The sequence below is a fragment of the Chanodichthys erythropterus genome, chromosome 5, assembly GCF_024489055.1.
Source record: "Chanodichthys erythropterus isolate Z2021 chromosome 5, ASM2448905v1, whole genome shotgun sequence".
Taxonomy (NCBI): Eukaryota; Metazoa; Chordata; class Actinopteri; order Cypriniformes; family Xenocyprididae; genus Chanodichthys; species Chanodichthys erythropterus.
In genome coordinates, this window is record NC_090225.1 from 29,715,499 (window position 1) to 29,733,435 (window position 17,937).

A 17,937-nucleotide genomic window follows, 5' to 3' on the forward strand; every position below is an offset into this window, starting at 1 on the left:
ACGACCTCCAGGGCAGTGCTGACAGTTCAGGGGGCCAGGGAGGTGCAGGCAACTCAGGGACGGCTTCCTTGGCTGTGTATGGGAGAGCAGGCAGCTCAGGGATGGCCTCTGTGGACAGAGAGCATTTTGGGTATGTGTGCAAACCACACGCACAAGATGGCCATGGCCATCATGGTCAGCGTAGCACTCTCTTACCCCCTTTCCACCAGCATGAACCGGGTGCTAGTGCAGAGCTTGTGCTAGTGCCAGTTTGGAGTTGGTTCAACTGATGAGCCTTCTAAGAACCGTTTTGCCTTTCCACGGGCTAGAGCAGCACAGAGCCAGGTCTTGCGTCACTGTATACGTCTCATATTTCACAGCATATTTGAGATGCATCGGCTTCTCGCATAACGATCGGCGCATGACATCAAAGCTCCGCGAGAACGATCCAAAAGCACAAGGAGTCGTATGCTCTACAAATGCTCCCGCGGATCCGCGGCACCCGCCGAATCGGTCCGCGCTGCTCCGATGCAACTCAAACAAGCCTTCTATCAACAATCGCGGATGTTTCACTACTGTTGATGCTCATGGATTTGTGAACCTACATCGGCATCTAAACACAGCTCGCCGCAATTTGTATATAGATGGAGATTACAATCATGCTGCTATTAGCTCGATTAGCTACTATTTCAAAAATGGCGGTCACAGGTGTCTTGTTGGTCACGGTAACCCCGCCCCCAGTCCCTGACGCAAGCGGTTCTTACTTCTAGCCCAGCAATGTTTTGGTGCTACTTACAAACCAGTTTTTCAGGTTCGGAGCTGGTGCTTTGGGTGTCGAAACACAAAGAACTGATTTGAAACTAGGCTCTGGCTCCGAACCAGCACTCAAACTGCCTTGGTGGAAAAGGGGTATCTGGGCTAGGCTCTGGAGCTGGAGCAGAATCTGAAGCAGACTCAGGGGCTTGAGCTGAGCCTGTAGCTGTAAGGTTGCAAATATCCAAAGATATTTTAAAATGAACAAAGACATTTGCTTTAATGTTTCAACCCCCTCTCTCTTGCTACAAGGGCCATTTGGAAGGCACAAAGGTGCTGATAGTGATCAAGCCCTATAGTCCAAGATGTGTGTACATTGGGGGGTCTACAAATTGTCACACCTTTAGTACAGTGGGGGACGTTTTAATCTTCTGATTGGTCAGTTTAAATGTCTCACATTTGGGTTTCAGTCACATGGTCAGGGAAGGGATGAAAGAAGATTGTAACTGTTACTCCGCCTCTTCTTTTTCTTGGGCTGCCTTTTCCTTGCTCTTACTCTTTTCTTGGGCGCTGTCTGGCACTCTCTCTCTCTCTGTCTTTTTCTTTCAATCTCTATCATAACTATCTCTCAGGTAACTTTTTACATACATGCTGGGTACGATTAATGGTATTTGATTTTATGTCATACATCTATTTTGTATCTATTTTAAGTGTAACCATAATCAGATATTGTCATTAAACTCTTTCATTACAAATGATGTGTGAACTATTGTTCTGATTTGGTATTAACTTTGAAGTGATACCTATTGCAATACAATATCGTCACACTATAGCTCTCCCACATTTTGCTATTGTAACTACACTTATTTCCATTGTTGGTATAAGTTGCAGTGGGTGGTAATAGACAAAAAAAATGCACAGTTTTCTGCCATCTTGCTGATAATGTTTCTTTAGTCATTCGGCGACCCTACAGCCTGAACACCTGTAGGCAGACAGAGCAGACTCAGGGGCTGGAGAGGAGTCTTGGGCAGACTCGGGGGCTGGAGTGGAGTCTGGAGTGAACTCAGGGGCTGGAGCGGAGTCTTGAGTGGGCTCAGGGGCTGGAGTGGAGTCTGGAGCGAACTCAAGGGCTGGAGTGGAGTCTTGAGTGGGCTCAGGGGCTGGAGCGGAGTCCTGAGCAGACTCGGGCTGGAGCGGAGTCTGGAGCGAACTCAAGGGCTGGAGCAGAGTCTTGAGTGGGCTCAGGGGCTGGAGTGGAGTCTGGAGCGAACTCAAGAGCTGGAGTGGAGTCTTGAGTGGGCTCAGGGGCTGGAGCGGAGTCCTGAGCAGACTCGGGCGGGAGCGGAGTCTGGAGCGAACTCAAGGGCTGGAGCGGAGTCTTGAGTGGGCTCAGGGGCTGAAGCGGGTCTTGCGTGGGCTCAGGGGCTGGAGCAGAGTCTGGAGCGAACTCAAGGGTTGGAGGGGAGTCTTGAGTGGGCTCAGGGGCTGGAGCAGAGTCTGGAGTGAACTCAAGGGCTGGAGGGGAGTCTTGAGTGGGCTCAAGGGCTGGAGCGGAGTCTGGAGTGGACTCAGAGGCTAGAGCCACCACTGAGCTGTCAAGGGCTGAAGCCATCACTGGACTCTGGTCGGGTTTTGAGCCTTCACTTGAATCTGGTCAGGGACTAGAGCCTTCACTGGACTCTGGTCAGGGGTTGGAGCATTACTGGTCTCTGGTAGGGGTTCGAGCCTTCACTGGACTCTTGCCCAGGACTTTACCTCTGTCAGAGATCTTCTTGAGCTCCTCTTTGCAGAAATTCTCCATTTTGTCTTTCAGGTGACGGACAGATTCCCTCACACCATCAAAGAGGAGAGAGAACTAAAGGGATTGTCAATTACATCTGTAAAATCTACAGAAAACAGAAATCAAAAGTCACCGGCTGCAGCAGACCATGTCGGAAGATCGCCACACATCACCAGTAAACTTAAACACTCTTGTGCGGCCACCACTCAGACCGTCACAAGTAGGATCTGAACCATTCTAAGGCAGGACCTGAAGACTGACCCAGTTCTGTAGTCAGTCAAGTAGAATCTTATGATTAACAGTGTCAAAAGCTGCAGTCAGATCTAAGGAACAAGGATTGCCAAGTTACCTGAGTCCCAAATAACTTGCAGATCCTTTAAAACCTTACTTAAGGCTGTTTCTGTGCTGTTGTTTGCCCATAAGCCAGACTGGAATATCTCATGGCATTGAGTTATTGAGCTGTATAAACACTGGGTCTCATTCACTAAGCATGTGTACGCACAAAAATGCTGGTCATGTCTCAGGCCATCAAGCAGTTGGATCCACCTAGGACCATTGTCCTTACAACTCTACCATGCTCCCATGTACCTCTGACTCTGCCTTATTCAGTCGTCACTCTGCCTACACCAAGGACTTCCGGGCCTTTGATTGCACCTCATACCTCTTCCCGTTTCAGCTCCGTCGGGCTCCGCCCTCCCTCTGGCTCCGCTTCAGTCTTCTCAAAGCACTTTACAATCACTAAACATAAATACATAAAATAAAGGACAACTATAAGAAACAATACAGTATACACATCAAACACCGTAGACAATCATGTAATCTGAATGAAATGCATAGACCGGAGTGAAAATTAAACAAATATCTGACCAACAGTCCTAACAGAATGAGCAATAAAGTAAAAATTAAATAACCAGAGTAGTCCCTCATGGAGTGGATACATCAAGCAACCCCCATCATCTCGAATGCCACAGAGTCCAAACGAGTGCAAACACCAGGACCACAAACAGCAAATGGTAACACTCGATAATGATGCTCACCACGCCACAAAATCCTCTCGTCAAAGATGCAGATGCTCTGTCTGCAGCAACCACACTACAAACACCGTCAGGTAGGCAGGCCGGTGGATTCAGGTAGACTGGATGAAACACCATGCCAAGCGGCAGAGCGGAGCACACCACCTACCCACAGCAGCGGGAATCACAAAAACGTAATCACAGTTGAAGTCTATTTTATGAGTGTGAGAAACATTATAAACAACAAGACAAGACCAAAACAGACAAACTGCCCCGGTTTGAAGAGGCAACCAAATGCGCACAGCATACACTTGGTTTTATAAACGTGTTAAGTACTTAAACCGATCAGGCATAACTTTATGATCACTGACAGGTGAAGTGAATAACACTGATTATCTCTTCGTCACGGCACCAGCTAGTGGTTGGCTATATTAGGCAGCAAGTGAACATTTTGTCCTCAAAGTTGATGTGTTAGAAGCAGGAAAAACGGGCAAGCGTAAGGAGTTTGACAAGGACCAAATTGTGATGCTAGACGACTGGGTGAGAGCATCTCCAAAACTGCAGCTCTTGTGGGGTGTTCCCGGTCTGCAGTGGTCAGTATCTATCAAAAGTGCTCCAAGGAAGGAACAATGGTGATCCGGTGACAGGGTCATGGGCGGCCTGTGTGTACAAATACAAAATAATCCATGCAATTATTAGTGAATAAGACCCACTATTTATTTATTTATTTTTTTTTCAATTATTTTACCAAGAAATGGAAGATTAGAGATTGGTTTATAGTTACTGAGCACAGAACAGTCATGATTACTTATCTCCAGCAGGAGCCTAAACCTGTGGAAAAATTAATTGATGTAGCGACTGATTAACAAAATTCAGGATGTCTGGTAATAAACAGTTGATAACTGTTTTGAGAAATGTTGTGGGTAATGGGCCGAGAAAGCAGCTAGAGGAATTCATGAATGACAGGACCTGTGTAAATGTATTGGGACTTACAGCTGAGAAGGAGGACAGAATACATTGCAAGCTTGACTAGCTTGGGACTTAATTGGAAGCCTTACAAGTGGGTCAAGTGCTGGAAATGTTTTGTCTTATGGAAGTTATTTTGTTATTAAAGGTACAATTTGTGATATTTTTTTCCGCTAGAGGTCGCTAGAAGCCTATTCAAAACAAAGGCGTAGTTTGATGACGCCAAGTTTTAGAGCGGAAACTTGGGACATGTGGTCTCCATCTAAACGGACGGTGCAAAAGAATAGGGATTGGAGTCTGGAAGAACTCATGTTTGTGGATGCGATTATTAACGTTACTGTAGTATGAAGCAGAGCAGGACCGAGTGTTGCGGGACCTGAACTAGTAGCTGGAGCGATTGATCAACACACGCCTCACGAGCAGCGGGACTTTTATTATGACACAGTCGCCGGCGCCGCTTCCGCTTTTCCAGTCATGAGTTTATGGGAGCTGTCCTTGTCAACAGAACCAGCGGCAGATGGTAAACAGTAATTATGTTCCATAAATAAGTAACACAATTCACCATAAAACGTGCAAGAAGTAAATAAGGAACTGCTTGAAGCAAGCTAGTGGTTTACTGGACGCTAGACACTACTTCCGCATTTGTCCACGGCACTGTTGTCATGTGGTTTCCACGTCAGTAAAGGTGGTAACAAAGGTAACTGACGTCATTGACAGGCGACTGCACTGCCCCGTGTCACTGTTTAGAATGGGAATTTTCTCATGATTTACAAGTAGTTAAAAACATTAGAGATATTGTTAGTAATCAGCTGGACAAAACATATAACACTAGCCTAGTGGTTTTTGGATATTTTACTGCAAAAATTTTACATATTGTACCTTTAAATGATTCTGCAAACTCGTTGCACTTTGCACTTGTGAGAAATTCTGATGATAATTAAGTTGAGGGCTTAAGTAGCCTATCGATAGTGAAGAATGAGAGTGAATGAGGGTTGTCTTTGCTGTTGTCAATGAAACTTGAAAAATAAGCTTTTCTGGCAGACCTCATTGCATTATTTAACATTTTCAGGTGAGTCTTATTGATATCATGGTGAACTGTAAGCTGTGTGTGCTTCCATTGCCATTCTGATCCCCTGGAGTCTCTTTTTCATTTTATGATGGATGTACTCTTTCAGTCAGACAGTCTTTGTTTTTGAGGAGGCAACACAGTTAGTAAATTAGAGTTAGAGCCTGAGACTAAAATTCTGTGAAAGGATGGAGAGATGTCATGAGCTCCATGGGTTGCAGATGAATCGGCAGTGAGAAAGCGTTTTGGTATACTGAAATTTCCAAAAAGACACAATAGTGGTCAGATGTGGCAACATCTACAATCTTTGGGTTTCTGATGGTTAACCCTCTGGGGTTGGCAGAGGCGACACCCCCGTCACTTCAAAAACAAAGCATCAAGCTTTGTCACAATTATTTACTTTTCATCAAGTTTTGAAGAAGAGGCATTGTGAGGAATAAGCCTTGAATTTACCTCAGAAGAAGAAGAATGCCAACCAGAGGATATCATTTGTGAGAAAGTATTATTTATTCTTATATTAGTTAATGTGTTATTGTTACATAAACTTGTAGGTCTACACATTTTATCAGATGAAACATGTTGAAATATGAAATAGGCTATATTGGTAGGTAGGCAACCTTTCATTGCTAAATGTCAAAATAAATATAAATGATGTATGACACAAAGATGTTTTTATTCTCTTTAACATAAAACAGTACAATATAAAAATAATGAGCATTTACACTGTAACATGATGAATATTAGAATGCTTAGTTTACTGTAAAATACTGTGTTTGTATATCTGATTAGATAAAGGGCCCTATAATACACCTGGCGCAATGCGACGCAAGGCGCAGCGCAAGTGTGTTTGCTAGTTTGCGTCCGGCGCCGTTCGCGTTTTCCCGTTCAGCGCCACGTCCTTAAATTAGTAAATGCATTTGCGCCAGTTAGTGCGCCCATGGGCGTGCTGGTCTAAAAAAGAGGTGTGTTCAGCCGCATTGCCGGCGCATTGCTATTTTAAGGAGCTGAAAATAGACTGCGCCATAGACCAACTCAAACCTGGTCTAAAGTCAATGGCGCAATATTTTTTTGTTAGAGCGCGTTGGTAGAAACTGCACCTCTGACTGGGCGTGTCGACTTTGCTTATTACACACAGGGATGCGCATCACACAAACATGCCAAATATTAAAAACAAAAGGATTATAGTGTAAAAGAATATTATTGTGTAGGCTACATAAATATAAAAATGTAACTTCGTTTACCTTCTAACTAAACGTTTAACTTCGCGCACGAGCAGATCGGTTTCTTCGCTTGAAAAGCGTTCAGCTTTTCCGCCAACAAATTCCGCCATGTAAATAGCAATCCGCCATGGCGCTAGCGCATCTCGCTCTTAAAGGGAATGGGAGATGACACTCTGATTGGTTTATTGAATGTTACGCCCATTACTCATTAAGAGAATAGGGACAACCCATTTCAAAAATGCGCCCCGGCGCACGGACCGTTTTTCCGTCGTTAAAATAGCAAAAGTGGATTTGGACACGCCCTGAGTGCACCTGCGCCATGCGCTTCACAATTTGCGTTTAGATCGTTAAAATAGGGCCCATAATGTTAATATAAAACGATATATAATGTTATTAACAATAATGTTTCATAGTGAGGAGCAGCTCAATCGGTTCGGTATATGCGGCTCAATCTCTGCAAGCTCTGAGTTTGAATCACTTATGATGTGCATTTGAAAAGCAAAAAGCACTAAACATTACATGTTTTACTCCAAACTCACTTCATAACATCATTTAAGTGTTTGAAATAACTTCCATTTGGGATCAGAAGTGGCTTCATCACAAGATACTGGTACAAATTTTTAATATATTGTTTTCTTAATGTTGGTGGAATGTTTTTTAAGAATAGTATGACATTCCAGAAACCTTCATTCAACTTAATGTTTATTAACAACTCAACATTATAAGAACCTTGACTTGTAACATTCAGAAAACATACAAATGTCAGTGTTTGCTTTAGTTGGGGTATGGATCCTTTTCTTTCATCAATTGCAATAGTGTTTTCAGAGATCATTTGTGCATTTCTAAAGAAATGTGTTTTCAGAAGAAAAAAAAACTAACAAACAATCAAGGGCCAAGAGCCCAACTACAGGAACCACTTCTCACCACATGGTTACTTCAAATGTTTGTTCCTCTTCCCTTCAGTGTGTCATCACAAATGCTCCATCATCACTTAATTTTCTACTAAACTCCAGCACTGCTTCAGTGTTATTTTAACACTCTGTAGAGTGGACATGCAATATGAAAACAGCAGTGTTCATTAAACACAGGGCATTTTGCTGTGTAACATCCAACCTTAAGCCATTTTTTTTAGTGATCCTTAATATTTAAAGGACATTTGAACAATTTAAAGAATGTTTTCTGCCAACATTATGAGAACATTCATCAAATACTAATAATGTGTTGATATTATGAACATTTCACTAAACATTCTTATACAAAAAAAAGTACATTTTTTAAAATTAAAATTATTTCTTAATTTAATTAATTCTCATACACACCTGTAGATTTTAGTTTGCCAATCCATCAAATCCAGGGGCTCTCAATGATTAGTTCATCTCTTCTGACAACAAAAACAATCTATATAGTTTATATTGAAGTTAATTTGGTCACTGTATTTAAGCAGATTCAATAAACCATATTCAGTTTGATTCAGTAGGTTTTATGTATTCATTGGAGAAAGGAAGACTCGTGAACATAATTCTTCAAATGATTTTATTTGCACAATAAATCAATATAAACTCTCGACAGGTTTCACACTAGGAAGATTCAGTTGTGTGGACTCTTAAACTGGAATCGGTTTTTAGTATTTGTTTATAGTCTCAGTGATCCAGGCGTTGAACAGGCAGACCTAGTGGAGAATGAGAGAGATTATACAGAGTATTATATTTTGAATATCAAGGATAAACATTTCTATTACATCAAATATTGCAGATTTCATTAAATAATAAGCCTTTTAATAAAACTTGTTCTTCTTATAGAGCTCAAGACAGATATACCGCCTTGATATTTTGACCACAAAAATATCAAAATCATTTCAGGATTTGTAAACATGCACTATATTCAAGTCACTGTATGCAATGCAGTTTCATGCTATTTTATATTTAATAAGATCAAAGTGCAGATAAATAGATAGATGTACTTTATGTGTGCTATTAGGGAGATAGATGCAGATGTACGGCTGTCATCATACCTTAGTAAAGATACCAGGCTGATCTTTTGCAGCACAACGGCCACCAGCTGACACAATACCCTGTATCTCATTATTACACACCATAGGACCACCAGAGTCACCCTGAGTGGGACAAGAATGAGGATTAAATATTTTTGTAACACTTTGGTATGGGGAACACACATATTCATTATTAACTATGACTTTTCCCTCAATAAACTCCTAATTTACTGCTTATTAATAGTTAGTAAAGTAGCTGTTTTTCACAAACACCAGTTAAGACCATGTATGACCAATGTCTTTTATAAAATGCATTAAAAGGCATAGAATGTGTCTATCATCCGATACCTTGCAAACGCCCTTTCCTCCCTTCAGGTGTCCAGCACAGAGCATGGAGCCAGTGATTAGGCCAGGGTAGGAAATGTTACAGTCACGATCGGAGATGATGGGAAGATTCAGACACTGCAGCTTATCAGAATCAGCGGCTACAAAGAAATCAGAAAGTGAACAGACTGTGAGATTTCAACAGAAAATCATACTGTGGAATATTTCTCATTAATCTTTATAAGATAGATCAATCGATTCATTCGAGTCCATCAATTAACCATCAATCAACTTTTTCACTGGAGGAAGCTATTATGGATTTTTGGACTGGTATTTTGGGCAGAAGCAACAGTTTAAAGTTAAAATACCTTAATAATGGATTTGCAGACACCTTGAACATTTAATTCATTATTACAGTTTATTCACTACAGTTTAAAAAATGGTAATAAAATATGACAAGATCTCAGAGTGTAACTGTGTCAGAAAAAAATAATCTTAATTTTGTCAGATAACACTTAAGTAAAACATGGTCTGGTCTGAATATTTTTTGGCTCCAAATTTTTATCAATTGTACTGGTAGTCCACTGTGTGAAGAATAATATATATATATATATATTTCACAGTCTTCTTTCTTTTGCTATCCTCACTTACATAAATGAACTATAGTGTCCTGCACTCATAGTAAAAGGAAATATGAAAAAATATATCTAGTGTCTGATTAATTTTTGGTTTGACTGTTTATTAGGTATGTTTTTGGTTCCAGATTACATGTTTCAAAATTAATGGCATTTGTGTGTACTTAGTATGACAAATAATATATTAAAAATGCATTATAGTATTATTATAGCCTATACTGTACCACATTACTATTATTGTGTAACAAGAGTTCAGTACATGGAAATGACATACAGTGAGTCTCAAACTCCATTGTTTCATCCTTCTTATATAAATCTTATTTGTTTAAAAGACCTCTGAAGAACAGGCGAATCTCAACATAACACCGACTGTTACGTAACAGTCAGGATCATTAATATGTATGACCCCAATATTTGCATATGCCAGCCCATGTTCAAGGCATTAGACAAGAGCAGGACGACTGGATCTGTGCACAGCTGAATCATCAGACTAGGTAAGCAAGAAAGAACAATAGCAAAAATTGGCAGATGGAGCAATAATAATTGACATGATCCATGATAACATGATATTTTTAGTGATATTCGTAAATTTTTCGTTAGCATGTTGCTAATGTACTGTTAAATGTGGTTAAAGTTACCATTGTTTCTTACTGTATTCACGCAGACAAGAGCCGTCGCTATTTTCATTATTAAACATTTGCAGTCTGTATAATTCATAAACACAACTTCATTCAGAATCAAATGTAAACATCCAAATAAACACTGTACTCACATGATCCGATATATGCATGCAGTATGCATGACGAACATCTTGTAAAGATCCATTTGAGGGTTATATTAGCTGTGTGGACTTTGTAAATGCACTGTATTATAGTCGAGAGTTCGGGGGGCAGGGAGCATGAGATTTAAAGGGGCCGCAGCCTGAATCGGTGCATAGTTAATGATGCCCCAAATAGGCAGTTACACCTTAGACTTATATTACATCTTGTAAAAACTGGTTCTAGGGCACCTTTAAGAAAACTATCAAACAGTTGTCCGAGTCCTACACAAGAAGATATTATGGATGAACTCACTCTCGTTCATGGTGATTCCCCAGCCAGAGACTCTGCACATGGTATCAGGAGGAGCACAGCTTTTGGGCAAGTCCAGAGGCTTCACATTGTCACTGAGAGTCGCAGGTTTGCTCAACTTTATCAGCATGATGTCATTGTCAATGGTGGAAGACTCAAACTGGGGGTGACGAATGACAAGCTCAGAAAGGATGGATTGTTCACTACTCTCATCCACTGCAATGTTGTGTTTACCCAGACGAACCTCTATACGGCTAACAGACAGAGAGAGAGAGGAAAAAAGAAAATGCGGTCATTATTTACTCACAAACCTGATTGTTATTTTCCCTTGTGTACATGGATGTTACTCACGAGCTGTAGCAGTGGGCGGCTGACAGAACCCAGTTCTGATTGATCAGGGTTCCACCGCATTGGTGAGAAGTCGCACGCAGAAACACCATCCAGGGCTGGGAATGAGGCTCGCATTCATATCCTCCAACAATCTTGAAATCATTTTCAGCAACTACATACATTGAATGTCTGTTGTTATCATCTGACATTGTTAATTATAGCACAGTACATACAGTTACACATTAATGAGTAACTGTTTTTTAAAATAGGAAGCCGATTTATTTTTTCTTAAAGGCACAATATGTAATTTTTTGCCACTAGAGGTCGCTTATTCAAAACAAAGGCGTAGCTTGATGACACCTTGATTTTGCAGAATCATGGGAGGTGTTGTCTTCACGTCTACAGCTGGTGGAAAAGAATCCAATGAGACTCGGGCAGAAATCCTATTCATGGATGAGCTAATGTATTAAAGATTTATTAACATGTAGCATTGTCACATAAGGGGAAGCTTTTTATTATATTAATTGCCAATAATAATGCATTGACTATTATATGTTGATAGCTTTCCCCTGTGGATTGTTTTTCTCCCTTATGTGTTGTCTGTGTTTGACCCTGATTTATATTCCCATGAGACGTGATGTTACGTCATCCCGGCGGGATGAATACAATGTTTTTTTCCTATATAAGGAACTGGCACGCCAGCGTTTGACAGTGGACAGTCTTCATTCATAAATATATAAATTGCTTCTTTCTATTTCAATTGCTACTGTCTAATCAAGAAAATGAGCTGTGTTGAGCTATATAACATGATTAGTTATCTGTCAATGAGTGTATAAAACACATAATATAATATATTAGAGCATCTTCATGGTTACTACAAAATAAAACTGAAAATCGAGGGTGACACGCGGATATGATGTCACTGATATGCACTGTAAAAAATTAATGTGATTTTAACGGTAAAATATTGTAAAAACTTGTAAAACTTGTAAAATTTGTAAATCGGTTAACAGTAAGTTCCTGTATTATTTACAGGGAAAAACTGTAAACAGACATTTATGCAATTTTCACAGTAAAATGCTGTAAAAAAAAAAAATAGAAAATCAATGTATAATTTAGTCAAAATCTGTAAACTGATATTCCCACAATTCCCTGTGTGACACTCCACATTTGAAAGTATTTTGTTTAAATAATCATGTTTCTTAATAGTTTTTGTTATCAGTTATGTACATTTGGGTTTTATGTTACATCTTCTGTTGTTTAATGAATGTTTATTGCATTATTTAAGTATAGTGGGTTACCATGATGGTGTTTTGCGTTTGCGTGAATGACTCTTTGCACCTTCTTTATATTAGTAAATACTTCAGCTTGTGGAAAAGCTGCTTGTGATGAACTCTGATTCTTCATGTGGCTTTCTCTTTCACCACCTGCATTATTATGGTGGTTGTCATATGTTAAAGATACAGATTTTAGTAGTAGTGTGCATTGTTGAATTTATTGGTTTACATTCAAATTCTCTTAAATTACAGTTTTATACTGTAAAAATTACATTGTAAAATTTACAATTTGTTCTGTAAATGTGGTGTTCTGTATTTTTTACAAAATTATTCTGGCAACCACAGCTGCCAAAATTATTTTGTAAAAATTACAGATTTTTTTTTACAGTGTGTGACACAGTCGTGTCCTGGTTAAAATTGCTTATTTGTCTGGATTTAAACATTCTTGTAAACATTAGGGATGATGTAAGTACACAAATCAATAAAATATATAACACTGTTCTAGTGGTTTTGGAATATTTTATTCAAAAAAATCTATGAAAAAATCTTCATATTGCGCCTTTACGGAGCCAGATTTTACATCAGTTACGACTCAAAATTTATACAAACTCATAGAAAAGTAAACAAAAATGTGCTTAAAATCTAATTTAATTTATGCTTTCATGCTCATTCTTTTTTCCAGATATATGATTAAAATTGTATTTAAAAAATGCAATTATAATTATGACAAACTACTATGATGAACATGCAAAAAAAACAAAACAAAAAAAAAAACAGGAAATGATATCATAGATAGAACTCTTGCAGGTCAAGAAGTAAATAAAATATCACATAATTAATCCTTAACATGATGGCAAGATTAGTTCAGGTTGTAAAATGTAGCGACTCCCAAAAAACATAATATGTATGAATTAATAATGCATGATATTTGTAAAAATAGTAATAATATTAATTTAAATTAATAAATAATAATTAATAAATTAATATAATTTTTACTTTACAAAATATATTTATAACTTCTTTAAAAATAAATGATTATATTGGAATACTCAAATACATTCCATTGTTTTTTACTTGATGGCTAAACCACATGACATTTAAAACTTAAAATTGAAACTTTTTTTTGTTAAAATTGAGTTCTTTTTTTTATGCATGTGTGTGTTTTAAACTACAGTTTTAAAATATCTTTCCTGGTTACTCTTGTATGTCAATGACCCAAAAGTATCTGTGCTAAATAATAGTTTCCCTGATGCACCTGTCCAACAAACCATTAACCCAGAATTTGAAAACCACTGCTATTACATTACAGGTTATTGTACTTACATGCTGTGCTGAGAAACATAAGGAAAACCAAAGACCTCATGATGGCTTGATGATCCTGTTCAATGACCTACGCCTCACTGCCCTCATTTATCATTTATACAGATCACAGAGGGTCAGATCACAATCTTGTGACCCAGTGATTAATCAATACCATCAAATACTCAGGAAAAGATCTAATCTAAGAGATATATAAATGCACAGAAAATGAATCAGTTGTATTTTTTTCATGCCGACCCTGGATTGTCCTCTGACTCAATAAACATGAGTTCAGACATACATGTGTTTCTTATCAAGTGCTTTTATGGTAAACAAATCTAAAAGAACCAAAACCAATTATGGTAGATGTAAGTCTAACATAATTATGTTAGTGAGTCATATTGACACAGAGAGCACAAACTAATAGCACTGTATTCTGAGAAAACCAAAATTGAAGGTTTACACTAAAGAAATCAGTCTTTAAAATCTAATAAAGTTTGAGATGAAGATTAATTCCTAAAACTGTCTGTCACTGGCTGTCAGCTGTTGTCTTGTGTGGGGGTGTATGTAGTCACCTTTAAAATAAACAATGTGAGAAGGGTGACATAGTCAGACATATTCATGATCAGGCAGCAATCATGAGGATGCTGGTCTTAATAAGGCCCACTTTTTGAGAGAGTGGAAATAATATAGGAATGTATAGGCTATTTGTGTGTGTGTGTGGAGGGGGGATCATTAATTTTACTAATAATTTACAGTAACTTTTTCCCATGATTACAATATTTCTACGTACACTAAGACAGTTTGGAGTGAGTTTGGTGTGACATTGAATGTGAATGAGAAATTAAATAATCAAACGTTCATATTTGTTCATAAATGGGCTAAATAAGGTTAATTATGGAAGTTTGTTTCCACCAAAAAAGGTAATTGCGACTTTTTATCTCACAATTAAGTTTTTTTTTTCTCACAATTGCGAGTTTATTTCTCTGATTTTTTTTCTCAAAATTGTAAGATATAAACTCACAATGGCGAGCTATAAAGTCAGAATCACATAGAAACTGAACAGTGTTTCTAAACTATGAAAGAATATGAGTATGGACTGAAAAAAATAACTTGTAGGATTTACTTGATAAAATCAAATTTTAAGTAAATTTTACTGCTTCCATTCTGTAAAATTTTCCTGTTATTATCAATAAAAATCTACTATTGAGCTTAACATTCATCAAGAAATTAAGTAAATATTACTTAATTATAAAAATTATTATCTAATTTTCTACATTTATACAATATTGAAATATATTCTGAATCTAAAAAATGAAATATTATCAAAACAGTTAGCAGAACATTTCATTACCATCTATTCAAAACGGGGAAACTTGTAATTTTGTGCAAATTTTAATGTAAACATGGACAATGTGACTGCAGTGAATTCTAAAAGTCAATCTTGTTTAGTAAAGAAATTTTACTGAAATCACTGTGTAATGTTGCCTGTTGTTTTTAGAGTGACAAAAGTGTGTTTGTTAGCTGGCAACCTTTGCTATAGTGTTCTGGAAGAATGACTTGATTTGAGACATGAATGAAGTGTTTTGGTAGTTTTAGTGCATTTCGAATGTGAAATTAACTGCTGTGAAGATGAAAGTTGATTATGACAACTGTGTGAAGAGTTTTCATATCTTGTAGATATTTAGAGCTTATCCATATAGAGATACATAAAATAATATGGGGGTGCAGTTTGAGAGCAGATAATAATCCCATTCTTTAATAAATGTAGCATGGGGCAGCCATTTTTGTTGGTTTTTTTTGTTTGTTTTTTAGCTTTTTACGTGACGTACGTAAGGTGTCTATTATTACATCAATGTAGTGAGCTTTTAGTGGGCAAAAGCACCACAACACTACAATTCAAATCAGAAAAAAAGTGACTTGAATCTCAGCCTGTTTCTCACACAAAGCTATCAAATGGCTTCAGAAGACTTGGAGTTTGGCTGCATGAATCGCAGCCTGGACATTCTGCCAAATGTGTTTTTTGTGTTGTGGAACAACATGACATACATTCCAGCACTGGTCTGAGAGGACCTTCCTAAAACAACATGAATCAGTGCTTTAGTATACAGACTCAATCCAGTTCTCAAGTGAAAAGACCCAGATCCACACAACTGTCCTCATAACTCAAATTAGAAATCAAGGCAGTGACATTTTAAGCACGCTTAAGGCCCCGATACACTTTGAATAACGAAATGATATGATGTCATTTCAAACAAAATCAGGCCAAAACCAAGTTCACTTCATGTTCGAAACAGCTTGCCAAATCGAAAGGCCCTGATATATTTATGTTTTTCTTTTTTTTTTTTCTGTGTTTAGGCGTAAAACAAAGTTCGAAATAAGTGAGCAGTGGTAAATTGTTAACGCCCCGATATACTTCAAGCGAAATTGAAGAACAAACTGATGTGACATCATTTAGAACAAAATCAGTCCAAAATGAAGTTCATTTTGTGTTCGTTTTGGGAGTTCGAAACAGTTTGCAACGCGAAAGGCCCCGATATACTCATGGCAAAGTACTTTTTTGTTTAGGGGTAAAACGAAGTTCAAAATACGTGAGCAGTGATACACTGTTAACGCCCTGATATACTACAAGCGAAATCAAAGAATGAGCTGATGTGACATCATTTAGAACAAAATCAGTCCAAGCGAACTTCGTTTGCAGTTAATTTGGGAGTTCAAAACAGCTTCACAAAGGCAAAGAAGCTCGCTTCGGCTGGTAAACACTTTCGTACTACCATTGGTCCGTGACTAGTCTAATAGTGTGTGAGCTGAGGCTCCGCCTTCTATCACATGGAAATCTTTTCTGGTTCATTTGGCTTGTTCAAACATGAACACACTGGAGAGCCAGTGGAGAGCTATCGTGAACTCTCTCGGACAGACAGAGCATGCAGTTGTGACTGAACACGGAAGGCTCCATACTATGCCAAGAATAATTAAGTAAAAAAATAATGTTTTGGACATGTTAAGAGTTGACTTTGAATTAGTTTTGTGTTCATTAAACAGAAAATTGGGTTAAAATCAGTGCAGTGACTGTCAACGTTAACGCGTTAACGCATGCGATTAATTGTTTCCAGTTTAACACGTCAAAAATATTTAACGCTATTAATGCAGCATCCATTTTTTTCTTTCATCCTTTGGCTAGCATTACAATATATGATCACACTCTTATTCATGCAAATGCTTTTAAACCATTTAAGCGCGCCAAAAGAGAAAAAGAGGACTCGCTGTCTGTGAATGTCCTGTACACACACGACGAAAGACCGCCAGAATAAAATAAAATAAAAACATAATGACAATAATGTCCGTTTTGTCGAGTATCTTCTTTAGAGCAGCCTTGAATGAGTTAAATAAAGTCTTAAACGAAAATAAAGAGTTATGAGAAAGTGGCGTGGGACGCGTGTGACATCCGCGGCAGATCTTAAAGTGACAGCAACCAATGCTTGACTTGCTATTGCTTGACATGTTGTGATTTACTCCCACCTCTGGATAACAGTATATCACTACTCACATAGATATTTCAAACTTCATTTTACCCTTAAACGAAGAATGAAAAAGAACTTCTCCAGGAGTATATTTGATACAGTAGGCCTAGTGTAATGTTATTGTAGTGATTTGGTATTAGTGGAATGACAGCATACAGCAGAAGGAGTGAGATAGGAGTGAGATTTAATGACAAGTATCATCCAAGGTCATAGTCCATACCAGGCAGGGAGTCAAGCACATATAATCAGTGTGAAACACACACACAGTCCATGAAGGACAGATAGGAACAAGGAATCCAAGACTCAGGTAGAAATCAAACATAAGAAACACAAGAACTGCTCCAAATGCCAATGGAGAATGTAAACCAAAATGCAGGGCAAAAAGCATTTAAATAGTCAGGGTAATCAAATAAGAATATAAGACAGAGCTAAAACAGGCTAACTAATAATGAGCAGAGGATACTGGGAAATGAAGTCAGGGAATAACAGACCCTGCGTTCCAATGTCCATACTATCCATCCTAAATAGTATGTGAGATTATAATATGTGTGTCCCAAAGCATAGTATGTTGAAAAGAGTATGCCAAAAGTCCCCGGATGGTCTACTATTTCCGGTAGATTTTCGAAGTGTGGATCCGTGCACACTATAAAGGCTAATATTGCCCACAACCCATTGCGCATTGGACGAGGATTCAGTTCAGAACTACAAACACGA

The 17,937-nt window shown here is 38.3% G+C and overlaps 2 protein-coding genes across 2 annotated transcripts; both read right to left on the reverse strand.

The window, feature by feature from the left end:
• Nucleotides 1-1,885: 1,885 nt before the first annotated feature.
• On the reverse strand, nt 1,886-2,344 carry LOC137019873 (uncharacterized). The gene has a single exon (XM_067385022.1). The coding sequence runs from the start codon at nt 2,342-2,344 to the stop codon at nt 1,886-1,888; it is 459 nt and encodes a 152-aa protein (XP_067241123.1).
• Nucleotides 2,345-8,398: 6,054 nt separating this feature from the next.
• On the reverse strand, nt 8,399-13,766 carry LOC137020199 (trypsin-1-like). The gene is made up of 6 exons (XM_067385447.1): nt 13,727-13,766; nt 11,148-11,298; nt 10,800-11,050; nt 9,116-9,252; nt 8,789-8,890; nt 8,399-8,446 (listed from the first exon to the last, which is right to left on the reverse strand). The coding sequence occupies exons 1-6, from the start codon at nt 13,764-13,766 to the stop codon at nt 8,399-8,401; spliced, it is 729 nt and encodes a 242-aa protein (XP_067241548.1).
• Between the last annotated feature and the right edge of the window lie 4,171 nt (nt 13,767-17,937).